This window comes from Tetranychus urticae, chromosome 3 (assembly GCF_039701765.1).
Source record: "Tetranychus urticae isolate SD_2017Ah chromosome 3, NJAU_TeUrti_SD_1.0, whole genome shotgun sequence".
Taxonomy (NCBI): domain Eukaryota; kingdom Metazoa; phylum Arthropoda; class Arachnida; order Trombidiformes; family Tetranychidae; genus Tetranychus; species Tetranychus urticae.
Genome location: NC_142960.1, coordinates 765,341 through 778,788, shown reverse-complemented (window position 1 = coordinate 778,788; position 13,448 = coordinate 765,341). Strand labels below are relative to the sequence as shown.

General features: G+C 32.0%; 2 protein-coding genes across 2 annotated transcripts; one reads left to right on the top strand and one right to left on the bottom strand.

Moving 5' to 3' along the window:
* The first annotated feature begins 8,416 nt into the window (after positions 1–8,416).
* On the top strand, positions 8,417–9,154 carry Cks30A (Cyclin-dependent kinase subunit 30A). The gene is made up of 2 exons (XM_015937075.3): positions 8,417–8,560; positions 8,759–9,154. Exons 1-2 carry the CDS (start codon positions 8,502–8,504, stop codon positions 8,976–8,978), a joined length of 279 nt encoding a protein of 92 aa, XP_015792561.1. The 5' UTR covers positions 8,417–8,501; the 3' UTR covers positions 8,979–9,154.
* Positions 9,155–9,523: 369 nt separating this feature from the next.
* LOC107369150 (uncharacterized) lies at positions 9,524–13,325 on the bottom strand. Its single transcript, XM_015937074.3, has 2 exons — positions 13,202–13,325; positions 9,524–13,112 (listed from the first exon to the last, which is right to left on the bottom strand). The coding sequence occupies exons 1-2, from the start codon at positions 13,299–13,301 to the stop codon at positions 9,598–9,600; spliced, it is 3,615 nt and encodes a 1,204-aa protein (XP_015792560.2). The 5' UTR covers positions 13,302–13,325; the 3' UTR covers positions 9,524–9,597.
* Between the last annotated feature and the right edge of the window lie 123 nt (positions 13,326–13,448).

Genomic DNA, 13,448 nt, shown 5'->3' with positions numbered 1-13,448 from the left:
ATGATTAAAGCAAACCTTTGCATGTTGAAAGTATTTTAACTTTCACCATTTAATTTGTTCAATTATTTTCATCTTCATTTTTTTTGCAATTCTGACTTTCACTCATTAGTTTCCAATAAATGCTATTCACTTGAAATGAATTATTTTCATTTTCAATCGATAATTGATGAAATGTCTTGATTCAATTTCACTATTTAATGGTGAAAAGATTTGATACAAATAAATTATTTAAACTGTGACATTAAGGCAATGTTTTTGTTAAATGTTAACTTCAATGATATAAATTAATAAGTTTATTTCCCTTCCCAGAGTTTTTTATCTGCAACTCTTCTCGTAAAGATTTTTTGACTTTTTCGAGTTTTGCAATTCATTGATTTAAATTAGTTTTTCCATCGATTTGAGTTTATTGATCTCTTAATTGTCCAATTTGACAGGGTTAACCATCTATTAGGGTCTTCAATATATTTTTTACCTGACTATGTTCTTGCATAGTTAGAAGTTTAATTTTTTTTGCAATGGATTCCTCGCACCTTCAAATCCTTAAAAATTGATTTTGAAGAAAATCCAAAAATGCGTTCAATTTTGACACCAAATTAAGTCAATTTTCACCCTTTTTTCTATGGAGATTTTATAATGGGAAAATCAAGTTCTAACAAATTCGATCTTTTTTTTGATGAAAATCTTTCCCCTTTTCGATTGAAATTGACCTATTTCTCTTTCGAATTGCAATTTTGATTTGATTTAAATTTTATTCGATTCTTGAATAATTGAGATAGTATGAAAACGAATTTCATGAATTTCTATGTCCAATTTGCCGTAATATTCGAATTCAAACTTTTTTTCCCTAAAAATTGGGTATCATTGATTGATTTGGTGCCGAAATCGGACGCATTTTTGGATTCTCTTTAAAATCTATTTTTAAGGATTTGAAGGTGCGAGGAATCCATTGCAAAAAAAATTAAACTTCTAACTATGCTAGAACTTAGTCAGGTAAAAAATACATTGAAGTATATTGAAGACCCCAATATTTGACTTTGTCAGTGTTTTTCTATTGACTCGCTTCAAAATAGCGCTCATAAATTCATCAATTATACAATGATTTCATATTAACATCAAAGTATTAGAATTGCAATTGTTCTTCGCTATTGCCTTAACCTCGACAGGATTCCTTATTTCTCTTTCTTCTCTTCTCAATCTTGTCTTTTCCTTTTTCATTGAGTTGCAGTTCTTTTTAGTTGAATTCTTCTCCTTTCTTAGTTCTGGTAGCCAGCACGAAAAAGGAGCGAATTTGATTGAAACTAGATAATTCGCAGACTTATAGTGATAGGCCTGAACTGATTATGCAAGGAAGATTGAACAAAGCAAAGAATAACAACGAAACCGCTTGAAAGAAAGAAAAATAACCAAAATCTATCCATTTTTAGTTAACCATTGTCGGTAGAAACAACGAGATTCTCTCTTGTCGTTTCCCGGTAACAACATGGATTCCTTTTTAAGTTCACTCTTGAAAATCTTATTATATTTCATTTACTTTTATATCTTAAACATTGTATTTCTTATTTATTCTGTTATTTGTGTATTCATGCATCTGCTTAATGTAATCCGGCACATCTTTGGTTTACGTTAAAAATATAAACTGCATATCCAAATCTATTAATACATTACTGTTATTAAAAACGGGAATAAGGCGCTATTAATATATCAATTCATCAGATGAACATACTAGTCTTTGACCTTTAATGCTAATTACCCATTGAAACTGTCAATTCAAAGTTGAGCAATTTTCGTTTTCCATCTTTTCCTTTGGCTTAGCTTTGATGCGCCAATTTCGCCCAATTAAAAGATCCCATTCGAGTCCTGTCAGGATAAAGTGTGAATAAGAAAAGCCAGAATATTAATTGAATGAAATGAACCTTGAATTAAATAGTATTTTATACAAGTTATATTGAAATTGGCTTACTTAATCTCTTGAATTCTTCGACTAATTCAGTGTGAATAAAGTACATTGAATCAAAAACATCCATGAAACTAATAAGTTCAGAGTTTATTCGTTTGTCTTCTGAAAAGATCAACAAGAAATAGCATGTAAAAAGAAGAAACGTTACAGATTCTATGTGGAATAAAAGCAAAAAATTGAAAATTACCTCGTGACTTAAAAGTCGATAAAATTGTATAATAAGTCGATATAATCATTATCACCATTCTGAATTAGAGGAAATCCTCGACCCATTATCAGTTCTAGTCGAAATAACAAGCATTTTCTTAACTTTTCATGTTCTTTACTCGTCACTTGTGTTCAGAGGATAAACGGATTAGTTCTGACCTGATTAGTTTCTTCCTAAATGTTTTCTTTGAAACATTTTTTTCAAAAGATTAAAAAGTTTCGTAAATCAAACGAATCAGAGCATTTGAAATGCATCAAAACCTTGAAAATACATCCAATTGTTGATATTCAGTCGTTTTGAAAACAATTACAGTTTCTTCGGGTGACTTTGACACCTAGTGAGAAAATGGAGTCAATTTGTGTTGAATTCAAGTTTTAAAGTAAAATGTTTTTGAAAAGGCCAATCATTTCGACATCGATATACTATTATATAACTTACCTTGACAATGAACCAATCGCTTCCAATAAGACAGTCGACGAAGGCAATTCGTGTGTGAACATTGGAACAAAAATTGTTTTGACTGTCTTGCAAATCTTTTCGTCAAAATGTCATGTCAATTATCTAGTGAAATGGCAATAATTCAATTGAAAAACAAATCCTTCGCAATTTACAGTTGAACAGTTCAAGACTGAATCAAAGTTTTTCAAAAAGTAAAGTTTAAATGGTTCAACATATTGTTAAATAGATTAGGTAACCACTAAGCCTCAGTTCTGTAAATTTTATTTTATAAATTTTGTATTATCTATCAATCACTTGAGCTATTACTGTATTATAGAATGTTCAATTGTTATTGTCAGCCAATTGTTATTAACTATTTCCATTCAGTTAACATGGAAAAGGTCAGATTTATTCATTTTCCCAATAGTTAAGCGGGTTTATTGTTGCAAGGTGAAATAGTAAGTTGAAATTTTGCAAGAATCAAAAAAACAAAATCATTTTATAACAGATACAAGCGTTTCAAAGGTCAAGAACAAAAGTCAACAGAATTATCAAAATAATCATTTAACATCATTTTATCAATCAGTATATTCAGCTCAAAAGGAACAGCAATTTTGATAAAAAGCTAAATCAATAGCTTCATCCAATCTAAAGTTATTTAAAGCAACATGTTTCAATATTCACAGATTTAATGATTTGCTCAATTAAGGTATTACAATATTTTCCCACCGATTGATGTTAATTAAGTTTCAACTTTATCTTATCATGAATATATTAACACTGTTCAATATTGATTACCTTTTCTGCTTTGCTTACAAATGCAATTGAAGTGAAAATAACTATTGAGTCAAAATATTTGCTAGTGAATTGTAAATCTTGCTTATTAATATCATGGTGACTTCAATGTCAATTTGCAAGCTCAAGATTATTCAGATGTTCACCTATTCTGTGAAACTATTTACTCAGGTTGAATATTGTCTGATCATAAATTAATGGTTGATAAAGCAAATGGTGAATCCAAATTTTTGTCAAAATAACCATTGAAAGGTAAAGGTTATAAGGCTAACAAAATGTTATGAATAGAGCAACAAGTAAACACAAATGTCATGAATTGGACTTTTTTCAAAGGCTATTGTATTGGAGTCGCTGGTAAATCAATAAATGATTGAAGGTAAAGATTTTAATGTTTCTTAAAATATCCTAATCAAGTTATAAATGAAGCAAAGTAAAGGACTCGAGTGAAAATAAATAATAGTTTAAAAGAGTTGTTTGTCATCAATTGGTTCATTGAGTTTCAATTTCAATTCAATCACCAACAAATCGGACAAGTTAAATTGATTTTTACTTCTCACATTTTTAATGCAATATTAATAACAAAAGGTTGAACCAAAAGGTTGATACTCTGTATTGATATTAATCCTAAGCTTAAAGTATTGATTGAACTGAATTGGAAGTAATCGAAAGGGAAATTAAATTGAAAAAATGTCTTTAATCACAAATAAATGGGTGAAAATTGATTGAAAATTGTTCAAGTTTGAGGAAGAGTCAGTCTGAAGAAGTGAAAACAAGACAATAAATGTAGACTTTGGCTTCAGTTCAAGACAATTTATCATTGAGAACATTGTATTGAATATTTTAACGTTTAAGGTTCTGTAACTCAGTCTTGCCATTTACAGTTTACATTTACTGTCAAAATGAATCACAGTTATGGTGATAATAATGACAATCAGTGTGATTCCAATGATATCCAGTGTTAACCTGACTCCGCTTAATTGAACTTTAAATTGATTCTTACAATTTCGTTTACACGAATAAATATAATTTATACTTTTTTTCACTCCAACTTTACCTTGCAACTTTATGCTTTTGTTTAAATTTTTTTGCTCAACATTTCAATATTACAGTCGAATCCATTTTTAAGGTAAATTTAATGTTACCTGGAATGATAATCATTACAAATGATGAAAATTTCCAACAGATTTTTCTCTATTTTCATTCTTCTCATTCTAATGTGATGAATTTTTTGGTGAATCTTTTTAACTTGGTTTCTCTTTCTCTCAACAAATTAAATTATAATGTTATTGAATAAGCCAAATGTCTAATCTGATACAATGAATATCATGTTGTGAATGTGATTCACTGTTTGCCATGTTTTCATCATTATTGTTTCTCATGTAAACATACATCTAAATTGTTTATATTTATTTATCCATTTTGATGAAAAGTTATGTGAATAGGAAGATGGACGTAAATGTTGTCTCGAAATGATCTTAAGTGACATTTTGCTTGTGTTTAACTGATAATCTGTCTCGTTTCATGGTTGCGCTTTTGGTTATTCATAATCTTTAAGATATATTGCTTAATATTGTATTTTTGTTTGGTCAACTTATCGGCAATATTTTAAAAAGAAGCATAATTTATTCATTATTTGATATAATACTGGGTGACAATTATATAACACTACTCTTTTTTTTGAAATAACTTTACAACCAGTTGGCGCTACTTCAAAATTTTTTACAGGAAGTTATTAGGCCTCAAAGGAAATGGTTTACAACCATTTTTATTTTGATACAAGTAACTTGAAAATTTTCAAATATGAAGCGATATTCTATTGATGAACGGGTTTTTTCGTTAAAAACTTTACTGAGCACTTTGGAGGGCATTGTATTGGTAAGGGATTTGAAATTGATGAAATTGTAGAGATGAAATGGCCACCCTACAGTCCTAATCTGAATGTTTTGGATTTTGGGTTTTGGGGCTATTTGAAGGACAGAGTGTATGCAAACCGACCAATGACCCTTCAAGAGTTAGCAGAAGCCATAAAAACAACATCAGATCGATTTCTGACGAGATGAGAGCAAATGCTGTTGCTGCTTTTGAGACGCGTTTACGCCGTGTCATTACCAGAGAGGGGCGTAACAGTAAAAACTTGTGTGCTTAATTTCCTTTGAGTCATACTATATGTATACCAAGTTTGGTCGAGATTCAATAAAGGATTCAGATTTTATTTGAAAAAAAAGAGTAGTGTTATATAATTGTCACCCAGTATGTTACAGCTTGCATAAATGTAATCATACTTAACGGTTTCTATTAATACTTGAAATTGAATCAGTAATCTTCATATTGATCTATTTGATTGACAATGATTCATGTTAAAGTTTATCATTGGATTAAATAAAGCTTTTGCTGACTGAATTCATTAAAATTAGTAATCAAATTAGTTCATTTATTTTTTTGTTTTCCATCCATTCCGCAACCATTGTTATCCTTAGGATAGAATAACCTAGTGGTTATTGCTTTAGGAAATTGCTGCTGCAATAGTTTGTCAATGAAATATAGTTTGTATAAAATTTTTCTTGCAATGAATTAAATTATACGTTCATTAAAATTATTAAAATAAACAAGGATGAACACGATAATTTCATTTCGATTTTATTGTCACAGTGGGCTAGTTTCCATTAACAGCCTTTTCCTTTTCGTAGAATTGAAAATTGCTGGGATTGGCTGTCCTTCGCAAGATTATTTGCCATGAAGAATTTGGTGGTCAACCAGCTTTGAGCTTCTTTGCGATAGAGTAGAAAGTGTATCACTATGACGAGCTTTGAAATTAGTGCTTCTCTGGAAAGGAGAAATGGAAACTTTCTTTTATGTAAAATAAAAGCAAAAATGCAACGATATGAATCATTTAATTTAAGATGAAATTGAAGAATTTAAGATCTTCATTAAAGTAGCTATTGCAATCAAACTTACTTGAGATCCATTGACAACGATGAATGCATATGAGAGCCGATCGTTGAATCTGAAAAACTCAAAGATCAGCAGCATGAAAGCAATAAATGCTGTGCAAAGCTAGAAATTTACTTATATTTTGATGAGAAAAGGACAAGCAAAGTAATCAACAATGAATGCATTTCAAACCATTTGTTACCGCGAAACGACTCAAGGCTTACCAGAATGAAAGCTATAAATGCTGTTTCAAGTTAGAAAGCTTACTAAAGGCTATCTAAGCAGTGTTTACAACACCGACTAATCAGGAACTATCATTGTGGTCGTTTAACAGAATGAGCCTTTCATATACCGGCCTCTGGGTTAACTGACTTCAGTTGTCTTCAATTGTATTTCCATTAGTTTTTTATTCAGTAGTTATAAAAAGTCCGGAACAGTTCCAAAACTGTTTTACTGGGCCAAAGTGGATTTACTAGGCCGGTCCACTTCTAGGCCAAAGCCCGGCGGAATTGGCGGTGAAAATTTAGAATTAGTTAACTGTTATCTTCATCCCCGACCAAGTCAACTTGTTTCATTACATTGCAATTGTCTTCTTTAGTTTTATCACTTTTCAGGATTAACAAATTATTGAAAATCGAAGCTGCGAAAGCTGAAAGATTACACGCAGAAAATCAAGAATTAAAGAAAATGCTAGGAATACTGGACGGTAAAGATTTAACATTTGCCCAGTATTGTTCAAAAGAGCTACAGAGATTGAGTCAAGTTCCAGAGGAAAAAATCTTAGAAAGATTTGATAATTAATCAATAAATTTCATTATATTTCATCCCTTTTGTTTGTTTTCATTTAGTTGCCAAACGGTTAATTAAGCGTGGGGAAGTTTAGCGTGGGGAAGGGTGAATACGCGAAGAAATTACGCAATGTTTGGTTTAGTAATGCAAATTATTTTGTCCTAGACCCGGGCTTTGGCCTAGAAGTGGACTGGCCTAGTAAATCCACTTTGGCCAGTAAAACAGTTTTGAAACTGTTCCGGACTTTTTATAACTACTTTATTCTTATTTGGTTTGTTTCCTCCCTTTTCTGCAATATGTCTTTTTATGTCAATGTGTGAGTAAAACCAAATAAACGTGCTAAGTCTAATCTATGATAGATTATCTATCCACCAAAATTGAACCTTGTGACGATAATTCTATAAACAATATTTTGCCAACATCTCTGATCAACGTACCGGAATGATGCCTTTCCTTAAATGTTTGCGATTAAAATTGAAGAGTGAATTGAGACATTTGCCTCACCGTCTTTGTCTCAAAATTTGATCTAATCAGCCAAAGAAAAGGCTTTCAACTTGGATCATAAACATTGCTTGTTTTCCAGATTAGAACCAAACCATTTGATAATATTGAAAAGATTAAGATTAAATAATAAGCGATTAAACAATTAACATTTAGAGTTATAAAAATGTTACTCACGGAGTTTACCTGATTGATCTTGAGTCCAAAATATTGGTACATTAGCCATTGAGAAACTATACTTACTAAGTATTACTTAGTTTATCGATGGTCCCTATTGAGGAGGAGTTTGGTCTTCTTTATCATTTGGGTGAATTTCGATTCGATTCCTTTAATTATCAATTGACTTAAGTCAATTTCTTTTCGTTAAATATCAATAAAAATATTCGAAAAATCAGCTTTAAGCAACATTTTAGGTTAAATTTAATCTATTAAGGGAGCTTGAAAATCATGAATTTCGCTGCCCAACGAATAGTATAAAAAAGCTATTTTTAGTGAGGTGCCTTTTCTCAGCGGTAGCTGTAAATCAATCTGGAAACGAGATTTGGAAATGTAACAGAATTATTTCACAAAAACTCACTTTCAATTGACTGATTGTGAGTGAATATGAGAATTAAAACATTTCTATCATTTGTTTGTTCTGTTCAATCAAATCAAATTGATTGAATTAATGAGATTGAGACAAGTTCACTGGTTGGTATGTGGCGCCATCTTGAACATCTTTTTCACATCTGTTCACAGTTGTTTATTTTTGAAAATTTTGAATTGGAAGTTGAGTCTGCTGTTTTTGTACTTGGTTGGTTTTACTTGTAACTGAGTCACTTTTTTTGTTATTTGGTGTTAATTTTCAAATTACTAATTGTTATATTTTCTAAATTCTTAAAAATGCCTTCTAAAAACATTTACTACTCGGATAAATATTATGATGATAAATACGAATACAGGTAAGCTGAGTTTTGTTGTAATTATCTCTAACACTTTTCTTCTTTAAGCCAACTTTGATTACTTTCATTTCCTTGATCGTCATAACTTTTCTATCTTGTTCTTGCATTTTGACGCTCCTTTAAAGATGCATTTTCATCAGATTTCTCATTTAAAATCCTATTTTCTTCTCATTTTTTCTCCTTCCAATTCTGTTTTAGACATGTAACCTTACCGAATGAGATTGCCAAAATGGTCCCAAAGACACATTTAATGTCTGAAGATGAGTGGAGAAGTCTAGGAATCCAGCAAAGTCAGGGTTGGATACACTACATGATTCATGAACCCGAGCCTCATATTTTGCTATTTCGAAGGCCGCTTAAAGGTCAACCACCTACTCAAGTTGAACAATTAAAGGCAGAAATGACTGCCGAGCAATGATGCTATTGCAAGATTAGCTGTCTATCTATACCAAATTTCTTGTCATTTCATCCTGTCTTCATATTGGATATTTAAATTCAGAAATGCAGCGCAATGTACAAAATAACAGTTTTAAAATAAGGCAAATTTTTCTATACCAATTTCCTTAACATGATTAAAACATTCCCGCCTTAAAACTGTTTACTATGAGTCAACATTTATTTTGACAAAGAATCAGAGCCATCTCTTGATTACATAGTCATTTCTAACAAGATTTAAGTTGAAATCTTTCGATTCTTCCTGAAAGTTCATGTGAAAACTAAGTGAGTAAGGCTGTCCAGTCTATGTCTTATGCTTTATAAACAGGTCAGATGCTTTAAGGGCATTTACTCGGTAAAATTTACTGTACAATGTACAGTGTGTTAAGAAAGTTCATTTAATGGGTGGGGCATAGTAAATGGCGGTTTTTCTAATTCCATTTTTAAAAATGACAATAAATGTAAATTGAAGATAGACCATGAAAAGTGAAGCTTTGGAGATTGAAATAAAAATGAAACACGAATTGATTATAAATTATATAACAGTAGATTATGATTTTATTTAAAATAACAAAATAAATACTCATTAATAAATTAACAAATTAAAATTTACCGGTTAACTCTTTTTTCAAATAATCTATTTCTTTACCAGTTTGATTTACCTCCCTATTTAAATGTTCAATTGAACTATAAAATTTTAAAAACTTGGAACGCAATTCATCAAACCTCAGGCCGTTGATAGTTCCAAGTAAAGTTAGATTACCATTGATTTCAATGTCCTTTTCAAATATAAAGGTTTTATAAATTTCAGATGCTTCATCAGTTCGTAAAAACGATGAAACAGGGATTCCATTGATTGTTTTAACCACTAAATTATCAACTTCTAGAGTTTTGAAATGTTTCCGACCAAAAATTTTGGCTGGTGATGTTAATAATTCAAGTGCTCTTAATTGCTTGTTGAAGTTTGAACGAGCACTGGATGTTACGTCCTTTGTACTGATACCGTGATGGAATATTAACTTTGAATCAACTCGATTAGAACGGCTTTTACGTAAAACATCTTTCCTCAAATCAATTACAGTATTGTTCAGTGTAATCAATGGAGAGCTGATTAATCCTTTTTTGAATATTACATTACGAGGGAAAGTGAATCTTCCCTCAAGGAATTGATCATCAATATTTCGAAATGCAATGTTAGCAAACTTGTTCAAATCTTGACCATTTATTGTTGCATTTTGGCCCACCAAATCACCTCCAATGTAAACTGGACCAGAAAAGGTAACATTTCGCAAAATTACGTCTGAATGGATTGTTTGATCATTTGTTAAGCTCAGATAGTTTTGATTTAAATATGAAGGGTCAATATTGTTAAGTCGTCCGCCAAGAGAAATGGGTCCGTTGACTACTAGCCTTTTAAACCTTTTGAATCCTTTTAATGATCGGCGAATCATCTGGTTAACTATTTTATCATCGAAGGCCTTTCCATTAACACTATTTGCCGTGATGGGAGCTTCAACTGTTACATTGCCAATTATAGTCAATGAATATTGACGACTGAAAAGATCTCTAATGGGATCACACATCGATCCACTGATTGAAACATTATTAATCGTTGATTTAACTGTGAGTGTTTTCGCAGTTATACCATGAGGGAAATGTGCATCGCCTGGAATAACTATTGGAACCTTTCGATTCATCATTTCTTTAGCAAAACGTATTCCATTTATAGTTGGCGATTCTACATTGCCACCAATGATACGAGCATGACGGAAGTTCATTGGTCGATTAATGAAAATTGGTTTTGTTTCGAAAGAGTTCATTTGGTTAATATGTAATTCGTTTAGCTTTCCAGTCACACTCAAGTTATCTTCAACGAAAACATCTGCATTTATCGTAACATTAGCTTGTATTTCGCGATCTTCTGAAATTAAATAATTTCTTGCAAATTGATCCCTTGTATAGCCAGCAAAAGTTTTATGGAACTCGATGTTACCAAAAGTTGTTGGAGCTATGAATTGTTTCTTTCCTCTAATGCTTTGGACCTCATTAGAGCGCAAATAAACAACTGATCTTAAAATATCATTTAATCTGAGTCCATCGAGATTTTCGACATTTATATTGGCATTTGCAGGTATAACCAATTTCGTAACATGAATTTGAGGTGTAATAGACTGATAGTCTCTTTTGTTGATAGAGTTGCTTAGTAATTCATCAATCGCAATATTATTTATCGACTTTAGCCCGCTGATGGATTTGATTGAGCTGCTACCTTCAACGTGAACTGAGGTGAATGATTTGTTTCCCAGAATGGTTCGACTGTCTCCATTTAATAGAACAAGATCTTTCATTGGTGCGCTGTTGAGTTTGTCAACATATAAATTCTTGACATACACATTACCATTGATGCTTTTATAACCTGTAATATTTTGATCTCCGTTTGTTGTCAATGAGTCCCATAGAGCAGCATCGAGAGGATAACCATTGATTAGCGATATATTCAAGCTTGACATTACAGTTATGTTATTGGAAATATAGGTTGTTCCTTTGATGATTTGATCAGTTTTAACAGTAATAAAGTCATCGGGAAATTTCAAACCATTGATTGATTCACATTTCAATGGTTTGTTGAAAATTGCTTTCGATATATTGAGATGAACAGCAGGGATCACAGGTTGATTAACTTTCAAATAATCGGTCATCAAGCTGGTTAAATTAATACCATTAATCAACCCATCAACTTTTATTGATTCTAGTTTGATCGGACCAGACAAGACACGGTTTTTGCCACCTTGAATCATTCGGTTCATTCTGTCCTCCAATTCGTTGATTTTCAAAGGGCCAACATTATCTCCATAAACCGAAACTTTACTTGCAGTGATGTTGCGGAAGACTTTCAAGCCAGTGATAACTTGAGAACCGGATTTTAGAAGGAGACCTAGAGATCTGTTGACAATAGGCCGTCCATTTAAGTAACCATCAATTTCCATTGATCTTATATTAACAGGGCCACTAAAAACTTTATCACCTTTAATCTTTATTGGCGTATCTCGTCGTACTATCACCTCATCGAATCTGTTACCGTTGATGTTCTCTATCCAAGCATCACCTTTGATTATTAAATCATTTACAGTGACATGTCCCATTAAAGTTTGAGGTCCATCTCGTGTTAACAAATTACGCGTAAGATCAGTTAAGTTAAATCCATTAATAGTGCCTCCGCTGATTAACAGGTTATCGACATACAGAGTATTGAACATCTTCTTTCCAGAAATTGGACGGTCGCTATCAACTTGTACAATGTTTGAGAGAAAAGTATTAACATCTTTGTCAATTTGCGGCAGTCGACCTTCAATATAAAGATCTCTGACGTTTAAACTATCAGTGAAGGTAATTGGTGAGGTAATGACCTGTGGTCCAGTGGTTGTAAGGACAGTTTGTCGATTGATTCTGATTCCATTGATAGTGCCAGGTACGATAAGTTTATTAACAGCAACTGGACCTTCAAATGTTATACTAGCATTGATGAAATTATCGCTATCTCTTGTGACAATATCTGAAGGCATAATATTATTAATGAAATTTGCGGCTAAATCTCCAACCACAAGTTTAGAGAAATTGAAATGATCAATTAAATGTTGATCTTGATCCAACCGAATGACTTTAGATGACAGTCCCTTGACATTTCGACCATTTAATAATATTGTCTCAATGAAGTTGATATCACAGCCTGCACTTCCACAATTAAGGTAAACGTTGTCAAAGGTAATATCTCCAGTAACCTTTTGTTCGCCATCCAGCTTCATAGCATTGCCAAGGAGGACTTTGAGTTTGATGATTTCATTTTCAACCCTAGTTAGCCTTTCATCTGAGGTTGTAAGCGACCGTTGGAAATCATCTCCAAAAGTTGAACCACTCCGACTGATAACATCAGGACTGAGTAATTCATCAAAAACACTCAGAGAGTTGAAAGTAATATCTCCATTAAGATCGATTCCATTGGGATCATCGATATAAAACACATCGTTCAACAGTTTTTCAAGCTGAGAGATATCAATAAGTTCACTAAGTGATTTCTGGCACCAATCTAGACTATCTTCGTAAAATCTTGGAAAGTCACCTGGATTGGACGAAACGAGGAATAAAATATTTCATAGCGATTACGACCAGAAGCTAGATTATATATTAACAAAAGCATGAAATATTTACCTGATTCAAGATTAGCTGTTAAATGCCGGGAAAAACAACAGCTAAAAATAAGAAACGATAAAAATGTGGATGAAAGATGATTAAAATTAATAAACGCCATTACTGCGGCGAGGACGAACGCTATGAAATGAAGCAACTAAAAATTAAAATTAACACACTTCAAGCCAAAGAGTAGCTCTTTGCTTCAAGCTCAATAAAAACGCCATCTCTTGATTTACTCTAATCGCGCTTAACCACTGTTTATTTC

Coding starts and splice junctions, on each gene's coding strand:
- LOC107369150 (XM_015937074.3), bottom strand. CDS start 13,301: ATGGCGTTTATTAATTTTAATCATCTTTCATCCACATTTTTATCGTTT. Junction 13,113..13,201: donor AACAGCTAATCTTGAATCAG/GTAAATATTTCA, acceptor CGTCCAATCCAG/GTGACTTTCCAAGATTTTAC.
- Cks30A (XM_015937075.3), top strand. CDS start 8,502: ATGCCTTCTAAAAACATTTACTACTCGGATAAATATTATGATGATAAA. Junction 8,561..8,758: donor GATGATAAATACGAATACAG/GTAAGCTGAGTT, acceptor ATTCTGTTTTAG/ACATGTAACCTTACCGAATG.